At 43.8% G+C, this 21804-nt stretch overlaps 1 protein-coding gene and 1 long non-coding RNA gene across 2 annotated transcripts in view; one reads left to right on the top strand and one right to left on the bottom strand.

Annotated features, from left to right (window-relative positions):
- Positions 1-7720, top strand: part of LOC119977139 — a 49542-nt gene extending 41822 nt beyond the window's left edge. Inside the window, exon 4 of the long non-coding RNA XR_005463126.1 lies at positions 6937-7720. This is a non-coding gene — a long non-coding RNA (uncharacterized LOC119977139). The remainder of the gene's footprint in view (positions 1-6936) is intronic.
- Positions 1289-21804, bottom strand: part of arhgap20 (Rho GTPase activating protein 20) — a 144930-nt gene continuing 124414 nt past the window's right edge. The window contains exons 11-15 of the mRNA XM_038817771.1: positions 21500-21661; positions 15815-15924; positions 11070-11259; positions 6954-7071; positions 1289-4757 (exon numbers count right to left, since the gene is read on the bottom strand). Coding sequence (XP_038673699.1) covers positions 2944-4757; positions 6954-7071; positions 11070-11259; positions 15815-15924; positions 21500-21661 — 2394 coding nt within the window. The 3' untranslated portion in view covers positions 1289-2943. The remainder of the gene's footprint in view (positions 4758-6953; positions 7072-11069; positions 11260-15814; positions 15925-21499; positions 21662-21804) is intronic.

Genomic DNA, 21804 nt, shown 5'->3' with positions numbered 1-21804 from the left:
ATTACAGTTTATGGACCACAAAGTGTACACTTTAAAGCTACAATATCTAACTTTTAATAAACAAAAGACTCATTGTCTATTCTTTTAAATTCTTTTATCGCGTTCCCTACTCAATTTAAAGGTATTTACAATGTATCGTAGCAGTTCAGCAACTGAGGACCTTTTCTTCTAAGTCAGCCGCAGGGCACTGGTTCACTGGTGTAGGGACTCTGAATGAGAGGGAATAACAACCAGGGAAGCTGGACAAAAAATATGCATCACACAGAATAATGGCATTCTCTGGAAAAAGGAAATAGTGCAAACATATTAGCTGCTTGCCACTAAAGGTGCTTCAAAAAAAAAAGAGGAAAGGAAAAAGTGCTCAAAATCTGTAATAAATAGCCAGATACAAAAGCAAAATAAAAATGTGAATCAGTCATCCAGGTAACCTCATTGTGCAACATACCTAAATAGTCATTCGGATGTGCTCTGAAATGGACTCATTATGATAGCGTTAGAAATTCAAACTGCCACATAAACGTGTGACAAACCCAGCAACCAACACAACACAAACCAGACTGAGCCCATTGAACTCTTATTTTTTCAGATTGTGCTTTTTTTCCCACATAGCTATTCGCAAATAGATGTAATTGTTGCATGTTAAGCAAAATACATGTTTGATTAAATAGAGATGATATGTACTTTTAAAAAAATTTCTTTTAATTTATATTCCGTCCCTAAGCTTTTTCCTTACAGGCACTGTTCCTTGTCCAATCGGTCAGACAGAAGGCAGCCAGCTCCCAGACTCTTAAAATGATGCCAGATGTTGCATGACAGGGTTCAAGGGTGAATTGTATCTGATTTCCTGCCTTCCCTGCAAGGGGAACCACCTGACCTAGTCCCACAGTAACTTTGGTGTTGCTGCAGCCCAGATTGCACGCTTACCAATTGTGTGGAAACATGGCCGGGAATTTCCACTCTCGTCCGCGTCGTGCGGGTTCGCCGACGGGAATGGAAAATGTTGTGAGAAGTGAAAAGTCGAGTTTTACTCTGGCGTAAGCACCCTCCCCCCCCCCCCCCCCCCAATCAGTAATGGGGCGCATTCGCCGGGTACATAATTATAATAAATGAACATATCATTTTCAGGCTCCTAACCCGGAATCATTCCTCACCCTTCCCATCAGGAAATCCACCTACGTAGCGGCTGAAGGATGTGAAGGACAACTGGCCTCTGAAAGTGTGCAACTGGCAAGCAGACCTTACAGGGGAACTCAAATGAGTGCAACACCTTCGGCATGGGGGGGGGGGGGGGGGGGGGGGGGAGAATCATGCCCAGATACTTCCCACCCAGAAGAAAAAAAGAAGTAAAATGGGAAAATAAGAATACTACTCCGAACTGTTTTTTTCCTTCTGGGAAGGCACTCCCTAGTAGTGCACTGGGGCAACCTTTACAAATGGCACTCAGGATCCTTGTGTTTCTGGGATGCTGGTGGGGTGGAAACATCAGAGGGTGTCCTGCCAGCGAAACATCGTGGGACCCGATCCTTGAAGGCTTTATTCCCCCAAAGTGCTGCACGATACTACGGAGAAAACCACCATTGCTGTCGGTGGCTTGAACGCCACTTTTCCTGCCCGTCATTGGTCTTTGATTTCTGGGAGAATCTTGCCCATAAGATAATGCCCAATCAGCCCATGCTTGGTGCATTGAAACATCAATGTATTAACATTGCTACCAAGAGTTTTACCAAGCCTGTGCCCTTAGCGCACTTTTCTAAGATGCCATGATGTGGAGATGCCGGCGTTGGACTGGGGTAAGCACAGTAAGAAGTCTTACAACACAGTAAGAAGTCTTTCGGAGCGCTGCTCCTTCCTCAAGCTCGTGTTTGAAACAAACCTGTTGGACTTTAACCTGGTGTTGTAAGACCTCTTACTCTTCTAAGATGGTGAGACCTAGACAATATATGCTGGGTAGGAGAAAAGACTGAACAGTTTCATCATTTGCGAACTCAGACGTATCCTCAGCATCTCTTGGCAGGACAAGGTCACCGACTTAGAGTTCCTCGAGTGTGTTAAATCCATCAGCAGAAACTCATTGCTAAGTTAATAACACCTGTGCTGGCTCAGTCACATTAATTGGATGGATGACGGCCGGATAACACTTTGCACAGTGAACTGGGTCACGAACTCTGGGTGTTCATACCTCTGCTACCAGGACATCTGAAAGCAAGATATGTCACTGACAACTGGGAGACAGTTGCTGAGGGCTGTGAATTCTGGAGGCTGACTGTTTGGAAGCAACTTGGATGAAGTTAGCAGAAAAGCACAACTGGCTGAGAAGAGGACCCAGAGAAAGCAGACAGCAGTAAATACTGCACCTTCTACATCTGCCCTCTTCCTTTGCAACAAATGCAGCAGAGGCTGCCATGACAGAGTGGCACTCCTGAGCCACACCAGGCCACGTGTAACTCAGTTGATTAACACAATGCAACAAGACGGGAATTTGCTACAGAACATCTCTCTCAATTTATTAATTTCTCTGTAGCTATGGTGACAGATGTTATTTTATTGGGTGTGGGTCTGGGAGCCAATGCCGATAATCCACATACCCATTCAATTTCAGGATTGGACACATGTGTCAGAAAAGCTGTTTGCATTTCCCCACTTAGCAGCCATTATTTTTAGGATACAATCGTTATTTCTAAACAACATAACTTTTTAAAAAAGTATATACATTTAGCTTTGCACAGGACAAGATTACTTCATACAAGAGTTGTATATATCTTAAAACATATAGGCGAAAGTCAAATTTTACATTGTCCAAACGAATGTACTTACAGCTATTTCGACCACGTGTTAAGAGCTATGTTGTAATAATGTTACAAGGCAGCTTGAATTGAACCAGAGTTAACATTTTCAATTAGGGTTTTTGAAGTAGTAACATTATACCATTTCCAAACAAGTGTTTTACACATAAGACTCCTCGGAGAAAAACACTTGTTCAAAGTCTTCAAATTTTGGATCACTGCAGCACTTCTTTTGCCATGCCTTCTTGCTCTGGAGCATGGCGTCAGTCACTTCTTGTGTTTTTATCAAACAGTTCTCAGCATCGATCTGAAAAAAATAATCTTTAACCGCTTCAGCTGCACTGTGAGAAAGAGCAATGGAGCACCTACTCGGAAACTCCTGCTCAGTTGTGTGTTCCCCACTTGTCGATGCAAATGATTTCTTCTCTTGGAGCATCATTGCCCTTTTCTTAAATAGACCGGTATTTGGCGCACTCTCACCGATCTCCTCGGGGCTCTGAGTGTCTGCGAGAGCAGGAACGACTAACTCAGACACTTGCTGATGAACTTCTCTTTGAGCACATTTTTTTCCCAGCGTGAACGAGCGTGACTGTTGACGTGGTGTCGGCTGAAGACATAACTCTGACTTCTGCCCATAAAAGACAGTCCGAGGAATTTGATTAAGTCCACTCTGTCCTGGAGGAGTCTGATTTTCTGTACTCAACAGAAGAGATCCACAAGCAATGGGGTCATCCCCGGGTTCCTGTGAATCAGACTGTCCCTTTTGGAGTGAAGGTTTTGAAGATTGGGCCATTGATCCTTTTTCTTGGCCAATTGCATTTTGCAGTGGTGACCTGATTGGTTCCAGATCGGTAAGTGGTTTAACTGATTGGCTTCTGTTCACGTTTTGAGCCATAACGTCTGCTGTCACTGGGGAAACAGTTAATTTGCCGCAGGCCAGTTCTTTATTGACAAAGAGTGGATTGCACTTGTCTTTAAGCTTGGATCCTTTCTCCTTTCTTTTAAGTGTCCAACTTCCATTTTTCTTCAGCCAGCTATTGGGATGCAGTGTGACCGAGCCCCTCTCATTGATGCATTTCGAGCTTTCCCCTGTCATGCTAGTAGTTCTCTTCCATTTTTCTAGTTCAGTGGAGGACAAAGTAATAGCTGTGCCAGAACCCTGAACAGGAAACAGAAGGCCAGAAAAATATTTAAAGATGCTGGGGCTAGTTGGCAGAGCTGGTTGGTCTTTCTGATCCCGCATGGCAGCACAGGATGGTGAGAAGGTTTCAACTGGGGTGAACACATAGTATTCTGTGTTGTGTGTGAAAGCACCATCAAGTGAACTTATTGAGGAGCTGGAGGGTGAAGTGCCAGGTGAAGACAAACTGGAGTTGCTAGTCTTCGAGGAGATATTAAGTTTGAGGCGTGGAGGTGGCTGAAGTCGGCTACTGCTGTGTGCCCCCTTCTGTGCAACTTTCTCACAGCCATTGCTGGACTTGTCCAGGCCAAAGCCCTTGTTTATGCATTTCTGATCTTCAATTTGTAGCATTTCCAATTGAGCAAGGTAGTTCTCATCCAATTGTGTCATGACAGCATCGCAACTAATTTTACGGATAACCGTCTCGTGATTCTTGCCAAGTTGAGAAAACTGTGAAGTGGGAGGAAATATATTAGGCTCTGAACACCGTCTGCCTCTTCTGGGGCTTGTGTGCCTCTCGCAAGTGGAGTAATCATAAATGTTGGAACCCAGGAGGTCATTTTTAGAAAACTGACAGCTCACACTTGCATTCTGGGAGGCTGGAACCTTCATACAACTTGCTTCATCCTCTACATGATCAAGATCACAGTCACTCCAGGTCAGAACGGAGTCCCTGCTTCGATTGTCTTCATTTCTCTTTGTCATTAGGTTAGATGATGGAGAATCAGTGTCATCGTTGAGCTCATTTTCCAAACTATCGTAAGAGGAGTCATGCATTTGGAATGAAGAGAGATCTGCAAGAGGAAGTAGAAAACAGACTTTAGTCTGACAATGATGCAACAGAAAGCTATAGAGAACAGGGTAAGATCATTTGTCCCTAAAAGGCTTTTTACTAGATCAGCCCCACTATTCCATTTTTTTCATATACCACTCTTTATCACCTGGGAGATTCATTTAATTCCTTCCTGCAATAATTTAGAAAGTCATTCAGTGGCCATTCCTATTAATTAATTACGTAAGCCATTGCCTTTTGGTAAACATATTCCTCCCAATATCTCTTCCTAATTCTTGTCTCTTCCTAATTCTGGTTTCTAAATGTGGCCCTTAGTATTTGAATCCTCCACTAGAGTAAACATTCTGTGGAGACCAATTTTGTCAGTTTTCTTCACGATTTCAATACTCTTTGATAACATTGATTGTTTTTCCCATCAAATAAGAACCTGCATTCCCATGAAACCTTTCACATCCACAGATATCCTAAAATGCATGAGCGCCAATTAAATGTTTTTTGACTTGCTGTCACTGTTGTAATGTCGGGAAACACAGACAACGGGATACTCCGACACCCACCCGGGTCGGAGAATCCCCGGGGGGGTGTCGTGAATCCCGCCCCGCCACCCTGATGCCAGTGCCGTATTCTCCGGCGCCAGTTTTTGGACAGGGGCGGGGTTCACACCACACTGGTCGGGGGCCGTTGGCAGCGGCCCCCCCCAGCAATTCTCCGGGCCCCGATGGGCCGAGCTGCCGTCCGTTTTTGGCCAGTCCCGCCGGCGTGGATTGGACATGGTCCCACATGGTGGGACCTGGCAGGTAAGTTGGCTGGTGCAGTCCTCGGGGGGGGGGGGGGGGGGGGGGGGGGGGCACGGCGGGGGGGGGGCCCTCCATCGGGGCCCACTGATCTGTGGGCGGGCCTGTGGCCCGGAGAAGACAACCCCCTGCGCATGCACCAGAATACGGCAGCAATTCCACGCATGGGCGGAACCACGCTGGTCCTTCGGCGCCGATTGGAGCAGCACCAATCCCCCGGAGGTGTGGAGAATTACGCACTTTCAGGGGCTGTTTAGCCAGAGTGGTTCGCGCCGGTTTTCCCGCCGGCGTGGGGACTTAGTCCCCGGAAAGGAGAATCCCACCCAGAGGCCAGTATGCCCACTGCACGTTTCCACAAATGGAAATGAAATAAGTAACCAGATAATCTGTTTTAGTTATGTTGGCTAAGGATTCGCACAAGATTCATATAATGCCATGAGATATTTTACATCCACCGGAGGGGGCTGTTTGGGCCTCAGTTTAACATCTCCTCCGATAGACTACCTCTGGCATTGAAGGACCCACTTAGTACTGCACTGGAGAGCCAGTCTAGATAATGGAGTGCAGGTTAAACCCATGGCTTTCCATTCAAGAGGTAAAAGTGTTATCAATGACAAAGGCTGATACTGTAATATAAACATATTTTTAAGAACTCATAATTCTTGTCTGCTCTACTCAGTACAAGTTTGTGTATAATATCGATATCTATAAGTAAGTTTATCCACAGCCTACTCATAATATTACCTTATGGAACATGATCGTCATTGCTGAGACAAAAGGCTGTCACTAAGTTTTTGCTTTAGTTACCGCATAACTCTCCAAATCATTAAGATGAAGAAAAGAGCAACAAATCACAAGAACAGCAGGAGTGCAACTATAGAATTAGCAGTTGAATCGTGCCAGCTTCCTCCTTCTCAGGATTAAAATTCTGCTTTAGTGATCAACACCATTTCAAAAGAAAACTGCAAAAGGAGAATTTGCAATCTGTATATAATTGCATTTCCACATAACATTTCAATAAGTCTTAAAACAGTGATTGGAGCCTTTGCATTGGGTACAATAATGATCGACTGTGTTTGGTACATCAGACCACTGTTCCCCCCACCCTTTGGTACAGTAATATAGTAAAATTACTCATTTGAGTAATTTCTACTTATTTTAACGTTATTTTTCAGCTGGTCGTCTAGTTAATTTTGCATTAGTTACCAACTTTGGGGCGATGGAATTGCTGCAGATGTGCTCTCATGCCATTAGGTAGTTCAGGAAAAAGTATTCTTCCACGTTGTATATGCCAGAGGGAAGAAGTCAGTGATTAATTGAAGGTGGATTGCCAACCCTTGGTCAACATAAATTCATTGGTTTTATTATTTTAAATATTGTTGACAGGATAACAGCTTCTTTACCTGACCCATCATCTCTACTTTCACATCTCCTTGATGATAATGCTCCACAAAGGGAAGTAAAGACATCTCCAAAGATCCTGCAGCAGTTTTCAATTAGAAACTGCACAAACAAGGCAACCTGCAGAAGGAGAAAGGCCAGAAGTGTGAGTTCATTGTTGTAAATTTCTGATCCAAGAATTCATGCTGGCACCACATGCTTCGCATTGTCAGCAGATGACAGCAGGACACGGAGCATTTGCACGGAGTCAAATGTGCAATTGTTCTGCTTTTTCCAAAAGTAGGAAGGTAGTGCAGATGTGGCACGTCCCTTCAAACCACATTGTGAAGCTTGGAGCAAAGAAAGGCCAAGTGCTGTTAACCCACACATTCCCCATTAGCAAAGCTGTACAAAAACAAGTACAGTATTCTTGGAAAAAATATTTTAGTTGGCTTACTTCAAAAACATAGATACTTGAAATCCCAAAGCAATTTAGGGGCAATATTCAACTTGCTTCTCACAATTTTGAGTCTTCAGAATGCGTGAAAGGCTGAAATTGTGCATAATTCATATGAAATGGATGTTGTTCAACAATGTCCTATATTCAAATTATATTCTTTAAATTCAGCTAGTGCAAAGGGGAATTGCATTGGGAGTAAAATTCATCTTTGGCAGGGGCACAAAATGGGTACTTGCAGATCAGCTGTCTGTATAGTCGTCAGACTACTCCAATAGTGCAGAACCACTCCAGGAATGTAGCTCCATTCCTAGTTTGGAGCACAATCCAGTAGTGGAGGATTTCTCTGAGCCACTCCAATGCAGAATAGGGCATTGACTGCATTGAACAGGAAAATTGGGTTGTGTGTTTAATCAGTGGTGACTGACTCACTTGTTGCCATACTTTACTCATTATTTCTTTTGAAATATACATTTTGAATTAAAATACTTGATTTAAAAATCTCTTGGTAGTGAGGTAATCTGATGACTGTCCATCACTTTTCTTCTGCAGATACTGACCACTAAAAGTTTACAATTTCAGAATTGTAATGCTGTTAATGTTTGAATCATAAATGGGATACACGTACAATTGGAACAGTTGCAGATTACAGGAGTAGAGCTAAACTCTTGAAGATTGGAGATGGAGATGGCTAAAGCTATTGGGGCAGGGTGCGGGCCCTCTCTGGCGCAGACAGTGCTGTTATATTGTATTAAAGTGGCAGGTTATACCAGTTCACCTGCACAACATCTTCACTGAAGAGAAATGACCGGGCACTATTCTCCCAAAAGATTTCCAAGTTAATTTGTGGCGGGTTTTTCAGGGAGTTTCCCACTGGCTCTGCTGGCAGGTTCGCCATCGCTATTCAATGGCACTTAAGTCGCTTTTTTGGACCCTGGGGAGTTGCTCACCGGTTTAGCCCACACTTAGAATTTTTATTTAGCACTGGGGAACTGACAGGTATCGGGCCGCCATTTTGAAAGGGCGCCCTGACCTCTAAGTGAGCTAGTGGGTCGCCCACACCCCAACCCATGGGTAATGCCACCCCCACACACTACCCCACAACCCCCAAGTGAGGACAATCCCTGGGGGTCTCCCCTCTTCAGCCCCCCCCCACCCCCCAAGTCCCCTTACAGCACCCCCTCCCTTCTAGGACCCCCTACCCCACCCAACCTCCCGGAGGCCTCTACTCAATTGTCCTGCACTCCTCCACCCTTGAAACACCCTCCCTCCACCCTTGAAACCCCCCCCCCTCCACCCTCATTTCATGGGCATGGCCCCTCTCGCCCCCTGATCCTTGGCAGCGTCACCCTGGCACTTGGGCACTCTTGCACTGCCACCCTGGCACCCAGGACATGCTGCTGCTGGCTTGGCAGTGCCATCTGGGCACCTTGGCAGTACCAGGGTGGCAGTGCCTAGGTGCCCGAATTCCGTGGGGGGCCAGGGGTCCACCCTGCACCTACCCTGACCACCCAGGGGTCTCCGATGGCCTGGGAGACACCCCCCCCCCCCCCCCGGTACCGTTCCGCTCGTCCACATTTGTGTGGACCAGCGCTGATCAGTGCCCAGCTGCAGCCTCCCTGGGGAGGCCAGAGAATCAAGGGAGGCCGGTGGATCCCAGGCAGGTAGGTTATAAGTAGGTTTACGACTGACTTCCACGAGCGTCATTCAGTCATGGATATTTGGGCGGAATTCCGACTCCATCGTCTCGTGGGACCCTGGTGAATCCCGCGAGGTGCGGATGCTGTTGGGAGGCTCACTGCAGGCCTCTCCAGAGATTCTCCAGTCGCATTGTGCTCTCACTTGATCGCAACGCAATCGGAGAAACACGCTCACATATTATTGATCACTTATTTTTGATCAGTGTGCAGGATAGCTATGAACTATTTTACAAAATACACTCTCATGACACAGAGCCTCACCTTCCAGGATTGTGTATGGGTTAATAGTTGGAATTGTTTGTATTGTGATGTGCCGAGGAATTCTGCACCCCTACCACGGTTGGTTCTTTAACTGATGCCTTCTACCTCCAGTCCACTTTCCTGCCTTTTCTTATATTTTTCCTTTTCTAATCCTTACTCACCCAATTCCTATTTAATTGATGTTCTCGCCTCTGCCTCAATAGCCACTTGCGATAAAGTATTCCACGTAATAACTGTCGAAAAACTGTGAAATCATTCTTCTAAACCCCCACCCCCACCCAATGTTCTTTTAATCTTTAGGTGATATCTTGTTGTTATCAATTTGCCAATCAGTGGAAACAATCTTCTACTGTCTCCACCAATAGCTCTTGGAGAAAATGCTGTATTGTTCATGACTATTTATGTACTACTGGGGCCAGTGGAGGTGATGCTTTATTTGGCAAGGATATTGGGAACATGTGCAGATGACTTTATCTCTTGAATGCTTCCTTTATTTATGCCTTACAGCTGAGAGTTTTCTGGTTGGGGTCACTTTCTGTCACTGATTGCTGCTTGTTCCATGGGAAAGCTTCTTTACAGGGCAATATTATATTATTTAATGTGAGGGGAATTGAATACAAAAGTAGGGAGGCTATATTTCAGTAGCACAGGGTATTGGCGAAACCATATCTGGAGTACTGTGCACAGTATTGGTCACCTTATTTAAGGAAATATGTGAATGTTTTAGAAGCAGTTCAGAGAAGGTTTACTAGACTAATACCAGGAATGGCCTTATGAGGAAAGGTTGGAGTAGATTTGTATCCACTGGAGTTTAGAAGGGTAAGAGGCGCTTTGATCGAAACCTTTAAGGTCTTGAGGGGCAGTGATAGGGTGGATGTGGAGTGAATGTTTCCTCTTGGAGAATCTAGACCAAGGGATCACTGTTTAAAAATAAGGGGTCGTTCATTTAAAACAGAGTTAAGGAGAAATCCTTTCTCTCAGAGAGTGGTGCGTCACTGGAACTCACTTCCTCCGAAGGCAGTGGAAGCAAAGTCTTTGAATACTTTTAAGGCAGAGCTAGATAGGTTCTTGATTAACAAGGGGGTGAAGGGATATTAGGAGTCAGCAGGGATGTGGGGTTGAGGTTGCCATCAGATCAGCTATGATCGTATCGAATACCAGTGCAGGCTTGAGGGGCCGAGTGGCCTACTCCTGCTCCTAATTCGTATGCACGTTCGAAATTTCAGACATTCAGCAAGGCTATAAAGCATATGGCCTTTAATGTTGCCCTTCCTGTTTCTGTAACAGTCAATATCTTAAGCTTACATATTAAGGAAAATGAATCAGAGATAAAACTTTAATATCCTTTTCTGATTCAATAGCACAACGTAGAATGAAGCTTATTTATTTTCAATGGCTGCATTCCCTGATGTAATCAGGTTTCTTTCTCCCCTATATTCTTAACAGTAACATGGACTCAACCTTTTATAACCTATGTGGCTCAAATTACATACGGAAATGTCTTCTGGCCTCAGTGTTAAATAAAACAGGGGCTCCACTGTAAAGGTGATAAAAGAATTTAAATAAGTATTGATGGTGAGAATTTTGTAAAATTGTTAAATAGTTGTGTACACTCAAAGTGCAGCAGATTTGGAACCCTTTGCACAATGTTTGAACTATGAGCTGTGTGTGTGTCACACCACCTTGTGATCACCTGACCGATAGAGGTAATAACCTCTCACCTTTTTAGTTGACTCGCTCTCTATCTCAGGACTGCAGGGTGTGGGAGGCCACAAGATGCTGGGCGCTATGCAGACTGCCAAGTTAAAGGCGTTCATCTGGTTTTCGTCAGCCTGCTGTTCAATGTTGTGAAGCACTCCAAACACATGGTGGAGGAGGAGTGTATTGAGTTTGGGAAGTTGCTCCAGCAACCTGGATAAAATGAGAAGTTAAGTCAGAACATTAAAAAACTCAGGAGCACACTGTCACTCTAGAGAAGGCAGGAAGGGCTAACCTTCTTCACTGATCAGTGATCTCCCAACACCTCCGCCCCCACCCACCCACCCTTCCAACAGAGATAGCAAGAGTTCTTACACCAAAAGAATGAATACTTCTTGAAATTACTTTTGCACTTGATGTCTTTTAATTAATATGTCCAAGACATTGGGCGTGATTTAATGGCCTTGTCACGCCCGACTTGGTGACGCAATGAAGTTATTGAATCTTGCGAGAGGCCTCTCGTGAGATTTGCAACACTTAAAACGCCTCGTGAGATTTAACGAGATTTTTGTGAGACGTCGTGATCTGGATCGCTCCCTCGCTGGTTCATTTAAATATGTCTGTGCCGTTTTCCCCTGTGGTCCGGGAACGGCCTTGCCTAGGAGACCTCGCCAGGGTGCCTTTAGCATTGGTCTACACAAACGTGGAGCAGGCATAACGGGACAAGGGGGTGGGGTCTCCCAGGTCATCGGAAACTCCTGGGTGGTCGGGCTCTGGGTAAGGGATACCCTCGCACTCCCGCTGACACCTGACCACCTTGGCAGTGCCAGCCTGGCACCTTGGCATTGCCACCCAAGTGCCCTGGCAGTGCCACCATGCCACTGCCAGGGTCCCTGGGTGGCAGCACGAGGCTGGCAGTGGCACTGCCAGGGTCCCAAGCTACCTGGGTACCCGGTCCAGGGGGTGCCTTGCCCTGAAGAGATGAGGTGAGAGGAGTCTCGAGGACCCCCACCAGAGGCCAGTTAGGTGCAGTGGGGGGTCCAGGACGGCATTTAATAATGGTTCCCCGATCCATAAATACTCTTCCTGGACTGGCAAGCTGGACTCGTCAGGAAATTATGTAATTGTGGCCTCAGCTAAGTGTCCCTCGCTGAGGCCAATAAAAGGGCAAAGTCCTGTTAAATAATGGTGTTGTTCTTGACTCTGCAGGTGCTGAGAAACACCCCACTAAACATGCCCAAAATGGGACTGCTTTTGTCCCGTTAAATCGCGCCTGTTATTTTTATTCTGCTTTTGAACACTGATTTTCAATCCTTCAGACGTAATTCTGCAATCCATTGCTCGAAGTGTGGGAGTGACACTCCGGGAGCTAATCAAAGGGTGGCACGGTGGCACAGTGGTTAGCACTGCTGCCTCACAGCTCCAGGGACCCGGGTTCAATTCCGGCCTCAGGTGACTGTGTGGAGTCTGCACGTTCTCCCAGTGTCTGCGTGGGTTTCCTCCGGGTGCTTAGTTTCCTCCCACAGTCCAAAGATGTGCAGGTTATGTGGGGCTATGGGGATAGGGTGGGGGAGTGGGCCTAGGTCTGGTGCTCTTTTGGAGGGTCGGTGAAGACTCAATGGGCCGAATAACCTCCTTCTGCACTGTAGGGATTCTGTGATTCTATGAAATACCGACCCATAAACCCTTTCCTCAGACATACTAAAGGGTAGCACAGCTTCCCGGTGTGAATCATGGAATCACGTAGATATGTCTCATTTCAATTGCAGTCAGGATTATACAATTAAGTCTTGTAATTACAAACATTTGTCAATTTACTGGTAAGATGCAAGAACCATTGGCCAGGGCAGTGACTATAAAAAATGGTATGTCATGCTGCAGCTGTATTGAACCTTAGTTAGGCCACACTTGGAATATAATGTTCAATTCTGGTCACCACACTATCAGAGTGGTGTGGAGGCTTTGGAGAGGGTACAACAGAGGTTTACCAGAATATTGCCCAGAGGGCATTAGCTATGAGGAGAGGTTGGATAAACTCGGTTTGTTCTCACTGGAACTAAGGAGATGGAGGGACGGCCTGATCGAACTCTACAAAATTATGAGGGGCATGGACAGAGTGGATAGTCAGAAGCTTTGTCCCAGGATGGAAGAGTCAATTACTACAGGACGTAAGTTTAAGGTGTGATGCACGATCAATTACACAAAGATGAGAGTTGGATGCAATCGAGGTTTTATTACCTAAGATGTGTGGCCTCCTACAGCAGCTGGCGAAGTAGCTACTGTACTGGGAGCACACATATTTATACTCCGCCTACTGGGCGGAGCCAGCAGGCTGGGAACTACCCCCGTACCTGTAGTACAGGGCCTTAACACAAAACACCTGCACCGACATCCTCTATATACAATATATACATCAGTGGTGACTATCACAAGGTGCGAGGGAGGTTTTCTTTTTTAAACACAGAGGGTAGTGGGGACCTGGAACCCATGCTGGAGGTGTTGGTGGAAGCAGGTACGATAGCGACATTTAAGGAGTGCCTTGACAAATACATGAATAGGATGGGAATAGAGGGATATAGACCGCAGAAGTGTAGAAGGATTTAGGTTAGATGACAGCATGGTCGGCGCAGGCTTGGAGGGCTGAAGGGCCTCTTCCTGTGATGTACTTTTCTTTGTTCTTTGTTCTCTGCTCTGAATGCTACTGAAGATTATTGCTGCTGGATTAATATTTTGACAGCACTGAGGCACAAGCTTGATGTCTAAATGTTAGAGACAACCCAACAATCTAATGCATATTAAAATTCCTGGGAGGATCTAATCAAAGGTCATCTGCTTGATGTAATTGTTTCAATCAGTGGGAAATTCCATAATAAGTGCCATTACTTAGTTGCAGTACTTGTTACACCTCTAGGTGGCAATGTCATAAAGCTTCTTTTTAAAAAAAGTTTAAACCTCATCTAACTTTTAATGCCAAAGCAGCTGCTGCACGTATATTGAGAACTAATACCAGAAAAACGACTTAAATCTGCTTTCAATGCCACTGTGAAGTTTGGAGTTTATGTTGCAGGAAGCTGCCGCCATGTTGATAAGTGTGTCGGAGATCTCTGCATTCTGCCAATGTTTGCCTTTTGCTCATCTGCAACTTTCACCATTCCACCATTGGTGACCATGACTTTCAGCTCCAGAATTCTCTTCCTAACCGTCTCCATTTCTCTACCTCTATCTCTCTCTCGCAAAGCTGTTCCTTTATCGTCACTCGCTAACACCCTGCAAAGTACTTTCCAATATTTTACCAGGCAAGATGTTTTTATAAAAGTAATTAATAACCTTTTTACTAATTTTCTGTGGTTCTGGACTTCCTCCCATTTCACGCTGCTGGCTACCTCCTCTTTGCATTTCTCATTTCCAACTTATTTCCTCTTATTCTTCAAATTTAGCAGCCGATCACTCAATCACTTGATCCAATTGTCTCTTTAAGGTCCTCTCCTGCTTGTTCATTCAAACAACCAGCTTTACTCGCATTGGAATGCACAGTCCAGCTGGGAACCCATTTAAATTCAGCAGCTGTGGTCATCTTTCCCAGAGCTTCATCGATGACCTTCTTGCCATCATAAGGTCAGAAGTGGAGATGATCACTGATAGTTGCACAGCATTCTGTACCACTGCAGCTGCTCAGATACCAAAACAGCCCATGACTAGATGCAGCGAGACCTTTTAGACATAGGCTGTCAAGTGGGCTGACAAGGGGGCTGATAAGTGGCAAATAACATTCAGATCACTCAAGTTCCAGGCAATGACCATGGCAATGACCATCTTCAGTATCAGTCTGATAAAAACAGGTTAGAGGGATATTAGGGAACAGGTGGCAAAGTGTATTTGAAACCAGGAAGAGATCAGCCATCGTCTGATTGCATGGCTCAAGTGCTGAATTGCCTACTTCTGCTCCTAATTCTTATGTTCCTATGTTGAGTAACAAAGAATCAAATCTCCTGGCCTTGACATCCAATGACATTACCATATTTGAATTCTCAACAAGATTGGATCAGAGGCTGAGCATTCCGTGGTGATTAACCTGCCTCCCGACTCCACAAACTCTGCCTCCCATTTATAGGGCACAAACAAGAGTGTGATGGAATAGTCTCCACTTGCCTGGATAAGAGCAGCTCCAACAATACTGAGGAAGCCAGACAGCTAAAAGGGCAAAGCAGCTCAGTTGATTGGCACCCCATCCATAGCCACCATGGCTGCAGCACCTCCCAAGCCTGCAACCTCTTTTGCGTAGGTACAAGAGCAGTGGGCACAAGTGAACACCACAACCTCCAAATCTCTCTCATCCTTTCTTGGGAGGTAATTTGCTGTTCCTTCATCATCACCGGATCAAAGTTTGGAACTCTCTTCCTAATACTACCATGGGAGGACCTTCACCTCAGGGACTGCAGTGATTTAAGAAGGTGGTTCGCCACCACATTTGAGGGCAATTAAGGATGGAAAATAAATGCCAGTGACACTAACATGCCCTGAATGGATGATAAAAGAGATTTACTGAGCTGTGCTTTAAGTGAATAATTAGCTGTTTTCTCCATGTGTTGTGGTTGGAAGAAGGAGCGCTTATTTTTATTGCAATATAGCTTTTGACTGTGTCTCCCTCAGTTTCCAGCATCTTATAGCCCCCTGCCCTCTTTGTGTCCACTTTGGTTTTGAGATCTACTGGCTTCCCATGCAGCCATGTGTCACTGAGATGATGTTCCCATTTAATAGTTTTACCAACCTTTGAATTCCCTTTATCTTCTCCTCATTACTTCTTTTTTCTATTGCTGCCATCCAATCATTATAGAGACCTGAAGAAAAGATGCCTCCAGGAATATTCCGAAGAAAGTCCTGAATTTGCAATAAATGAAAAATATATTCATGAACAAAAGTAATTGAAGGTTAAATATTACAGCACTTAGTTTCCTGCTTGGAAACTATCTTTCAAGCATACCTCAGGTCTCCTCACCACCAAACCAGGCAGCCACAGATTTGAAGCTCATATTGCAAGGCCCACTTGCCCTTGTCAATACAGGGTACCTCCTGCTACTGATATTCTGTCAGACCAGAATTGCCTGCCTTAGCAACCTGAGTTGACTCAGCCAGGCTGTTAAGTGATGTTTGAAGCAGCTTACTCCTTTCTTGGGGATGGACAAGGAGACATGCATGGATTTCTCTTTTGCCCGCTCTCAAAAATGTGTTTTGTCTGATAAATCAGGAAACATTTTAATATTTTCCATATACAGACTTGGTCATGCAGACTAAGGGCGCGATTCTCTGCTTTCCCCTCCGCCGTCCCGCAAGATCAAGCCGCCACGTCTTGCGGGGCAGCGGATGGGAAGACGGCAACTGCGCATGCGCGGGTTGGAGCCATCAGCCATCGTGACGTCAGCCACGCATGCGCGGGTTGGAGTCGGCCAACCTGCGCATGTGCGGCTGACGTCACTTAGGCGCCGCCGAAGTGTCAAGGCCCGGCGGCCGAGAGTTACAGAGCGCCGCTCCTAGCCCCCCAGGTGGGGGTGAATAAGGTGCGAGGAGCGGCCTTCGAGGCCATCGTGAAACTCGGCCGAGTTCACAATGGCCTTCCCGATTCCGCGCGGGTGTGGAGAATTCTGCCCTAAGGCCCTCCCAAAATGGAAATGGTTATGCACATTGTGTAGTGATATTCAGATATCAATATACATGATCAATGTATGTAAATGCAGTACAGTCATTTCAACACTAGATGGCTCACAGTCAGATACTATAAGAACTGATTTCCCGTCTTTTCTAAGTCAGATGATGAGATGACATCAAAACAGTGAACAAGCAAGACATGGAATAGCTAGAGTGAGAGAAATTAGAGCTAGTTTGTTATAATAGTGTATAGTTATGTAGCTATCTGTATTGTACTTTAATTCCTTATCGTTAGTTTAGTATTAAGTAAAATAACTCAGTTTATTATTTTGTTACTCATTAAATAGTTAATCTTTCAACAAGATGACTATTGGTCATTTTATCATCGTGGTGGTTTCAAGAGTAATATATATATTTTAGATAAGTCATTATTTAAAATATAACACATTGTATCGCTGGTAGAGTACCTGCCAAAGGTGCTGTACTTTACTCAGTATTCCGGATCCAAAAAGAATGGGTAAAAATAAAATAAGGCAGAGCACCATCACTTCACCAATGCAAAGAGAATCTTACTGAACAGCATGCACATGAGAACAGCAGGTGAAGGTAGAATCCGACATTGCGATGATGTCCCCTGCAGTGAAACAGCCTGACAAGATCTATGTTTGGTTTCACACTTGATGTTTGATTACTTGGTCAAGGGAATGGAGGGTTGCTGCCTGCATACACGATTTCCCAAAGCAGTTTGCATTGAAATTGAAAAATCTAAACATTTGACATAGTTGCTCATTTTGAGAAAACAAATATGAATCTTTACCAGATACCAACGGGAGATATTTTTGGGTCTGGACAACATTTCAAAGTTCATCTCCCGTTAGAAATAAAATGGGCAAGACTATTTAAGAGATTATAATCGCAAGTTCATTAAAATAGATGTCAAATGGGGAAGGGGGGGGGGGGGGGGGGTGTCAGATGTTGATTAATTATTAATTCTGTTGTTCCAGATTGCTCTTGCTCTCTTTTGTGTGTTTGCTGTTTATATAAATGCCTTAATAACTTTTTAAAAATAAAATAAAATTGATTTGTAAATTGATGACTCATAAGACAATTATTTGAGCTGGGGGGAGGGAAATATACACATATATGATGTGCACATGGTCATGGTCAGACTGAGGGTTGTAGGCTCAAGTCCAGCAAAAAAATTAAGCGTGTGTAACTTTAGTTAGAACTTGAGTAAGGAATGTTGCATTGTTGAGGGTGTCTTTCAGATGAAAAGTTAAACAAAGGGTTTGCCTGCCTGTTTTGGTGGATCTAAAAATCCCATGGCATTCAACCAACAGTAAAAAATTGCCCTAGCTATCATTTAGCTCTCAAACAAAAAATATCTGGCCATTTGTTTCATTGTTGTTTATGGGATCTTGTGGTGCTCTAATCAGCTGCTGTATTTGCCTACAAGACAATGGTGAATGTGCTTCACAAGTAGTTAATTGGCTGAGACATATCTTGGGACATATGCAGCATAGGAAATTTCTTCTGGAGTGAAATGGTCTTTCCCTCTTCATAAAAATAATCATGTTTGTTTTTTTTTAAAACCTTTTCCATTACAAGGTCTGAGTCACAGTTTGCAGTTATACAGGTTGCAGACTTAAAGAAGCCATTTGGAAGAAAAACAAATTGTTTTCCGAATCACTTTTGACCAAAATGAACTTTCCCAAATATTCTTATTACATTCTATTGAAATTTCTACCGCTAATGATTTATTATAATCTACAGGAAACTCGGAAATCAGAAAATTCCAAGAATTATATTTACATTTTAAAAATTCTTGATATATTTAAAATTATTTTACCCCTGCAAAACGAATCACACTGTGATTATTCATTCTATACCAGATATGATTTTACAAGCAGCCTATGCTAATGGAAGGAGATTGTAATGGCCTTGTGCCAAGAAATGCAAACTACTTTTCATGAACAGTCGTTCTATTCCCAAATTGCAGTATCTTTCTCGACATGTATACTGTAAATGCGGGTTTCACGTTGTGTTCGGTTTTCTCCAAATTAATTGAACAGTTTTATAGACTCTCTTCATTTAGTGAATAGAGTGGAAATTATAAAAATTATTCATGTTTTTGTTTTTTAAATTGTTAGTTTTTTCCCTCCCCCATTTGCTTTCCTGTCCCAAGGTGGCTCTTCCTTTAGCTGGCAATGAAGGAGGAGAAATAAATTGATCAAGAAATGAAATAGATTTTACGATGATTACTTGCAGGAAGGTTTAATATGCATATACTCAATTGGCAAGATAAGCAATGGGAGTCAACCTCCACTGACTGTAATAACTTGTGCAATAACTTATCATTGTAGCTAGTGGCCTATCAGTCACTTTACTGATAACTAGTAAAATTCAGGATTCTTGCAACACTGTAGCCTCTACTCCCAGTCCCTCTGGAGTATCGAAGGAAAATTTGGCATCAACTAATGTAAATATTTTCAGGAGCCATCGCTTGGAACCCCCTACTCTAAATGAGAAGGAATTCATGGCATTGTCAAGCCATGTATGGAACAAGAAACAAAACCAGCTTTAAATAATTTTTTTAACTGGCATTTTATTAGAGCATTGTTTTATCACTGCTGCTGGCTGTCTTCTGGGAGTTTAAGACACAGGCCTCTATCAACCAAGATACTGGCATCAGACCAATAAGACCTTAAAGGACAGAAGTCACAGAAATTCCATTAGGCTCCTTCCTACTGGCTCTACCTTTTTCTGATGTCACGTCTGCCTCTGCCGCCTGCTGCAAGTTCCTCTAGTCCCTCTTCTAGCAGGGCGACCGCTATTTACAGTTTTGACCTGATTTCCTGTCTCTGCCAGGGATCTCCTGCCCCCTTTACCTGGATACTGCTTGACAAGACCCTAAGAAAATTGGGAACTACATTGTTCAGACTCAAACATAGTGAGATAGAAGCTGCTGCCACCAAACGGAAAACCATACCCCATTCTGAGTGAGCAATTTCAGCAGAGTCAGGGAGAAATATGGAACAAAATATAATTGTAAAGTTCCCTCTGAATATTAATTTCTGATATTTCATCCATTTTTCTCAACTGTTTTACTGAGCTTTGATTTAAAGAAGGTCATAAAACTGAAACTTCATTGAAGGATATAAAAGTTATGGATTCATGCCGTGTGCAGTTTTTGCCAGGTCAGAGTCAGTAAGTTAGAAATCGATGGGAACCTTCTTTGCAGATGACACCAAGATTGGTGGCATAGTGGACAGTGAAGAAGGTTATCTAGGATTGCAATGGGACCTAGATCAATTGGACCAGTGGACCGATGAATGGCAGATGGAGTTTAATGTAGATAATTGTGAGGTGATGCATTTTGGTAGATTGAATCAGGGCAGGATCTACTCATTTAATGGGGAGAGTTATAGAACAAAGAGATCTAGGAGTACAGGTTCATAGCTCCTTGAAATTGGAGTTACAGGTGGGCAGGGTGGTGAAGAAGGCATTTGGCATACTTGGTTTTATTGGTCAGAACATTGAATACAAGAGTTGGGTCGTTTTGTTGAAGTTGTACAAGACATTAGTAAGGCCACACTTGGAATACTGTGTTCAGTTCTGGTCACCCTATTATAGAAAGGATATTATTAAACTAGAAAGTGCAGAAAAGATTCACGAGGATGCTACCAGGACTTGATGATTTGAGTTATAAGGAGGCTGGATAGGCTGGGACTTTTTTCCCTGGACCTAGGAGGCTTAGGAGTGGTCTTATAGAGGTCTATAAAATAATGAGGAGCATAGATAAGATAGACGGTCAACATCTTTCCCCAAAGCTAGGGGAGTCTAAAACTAGAGGGCATAGGTTCAAGGCGAGAGGGGAGAGATACAAAAGGGTCCAGAAGGGCAATCGTTTCACACAAAGGGTGGTGAGTATCTGGAACAAGCTGCCAGAGGCAGTAATAGAGGCGGGTACAATTTTTTCTTTTTAAAAAGCATTTGGACAGTTATATGGGTCACATGGGTATAAGAGAGATATGAGCCAAATGCGAGCAATTGGGACTAGCTTAGTGGTAAAAACTGGGCAGCATGGACAAGTTGGGCCGAAGGGCCTGTTTCCATGCTGTAAACCTCTATGACCTCCTTGCTCGTTTTGTGCTGCCTATTACTCACCGAACACAACAGCTGCTTCCTCACAGTGGGAAATGTTTACTGTAATATTTCAATCCCACATTAACAAAGGCAAGGCAGGAGAAACCAGAAAACATCATCTAAAATTTGCAAATTAACACAACAGGTTCCTTGTAAACACTTCATAATATGTTTGGATAAACAGGACAGCAAAGCTAATTTGTTACAACCTTATTTACATAACGGAAAGTAAAGACCATTTTACATTCAGTAAGTTTATCAATATATCCTGTGGACAGGATGGCCTCTATACAATGATTGCTATCTTCATTTTACTCAGGTTAAGTACAGAGGCCAAACCTTATTAGAGAAACTAATGATCCATGTCTCAGTTTAGCTGACCTTAGCCAATGTAATAATGGGGGAGAAACAATTAGGTTCAGCAACACGGGCCACTGATATTCTATTCCTCCTAGTAGAGAATCACTTAGTCTTAACTTTCTGACTTCCACTGAAAACTCATCCAAGTTTCATCCTTAATGCGACCCGATGTCCTACCACCGCACTTGTGTACTAACGCACCACCACACCAGGCTACCTCATTCTCATTGCAATTTATGTAAAACTGTAAAATGAAACGGAAATAAAATGTAATTTGGATTCTGAGTTTATGTTCTTCACATACTTTGAACACAGCAGCTGTCACAAACACAGATTCACTTGCTAAGTGCACTTCAGCTCCAGAATTCAGCTTCTCTTTCAGCTCTTTGCAGGCTTTAGCATTCGCAGAACGTCTGAAAATGCCCCTGGTGAATGGTCCCTCATGAAACAGAAATGAAAGCATGTCCTAAAATATGGGGAAAAAATGGAAATACATGATAAGTGAATTATGAAAATCATTCAACTGCAGGTTATATGCCTGCCTTTTTCTTTAAGATTTCGAGACAACCCAACTAATAACTACCGTCTCCAAAAGGCCACCTCTCTTCG

The sequence above is a fragment of the Scyliorhinus canicula genome, chromosome 14, assembly GCF_902713615.1.
Source record: "Scyliorhinus canicula chromosome 14, sScyCan1.1, whole genome shotgun sequence".
NCBI classification, from domain to species: Eukaryota; Metazoa; Chordata; class Chondrichthyes; order Carcharhiniformes; family Scyliorhinidae; genus Scyliorhinus; species Scyliorhinus canicula.
Note: the sequence above shows the minus strand (reverse complement) of the source record. Positions and strands in the feature narration are given on the sequence as shown.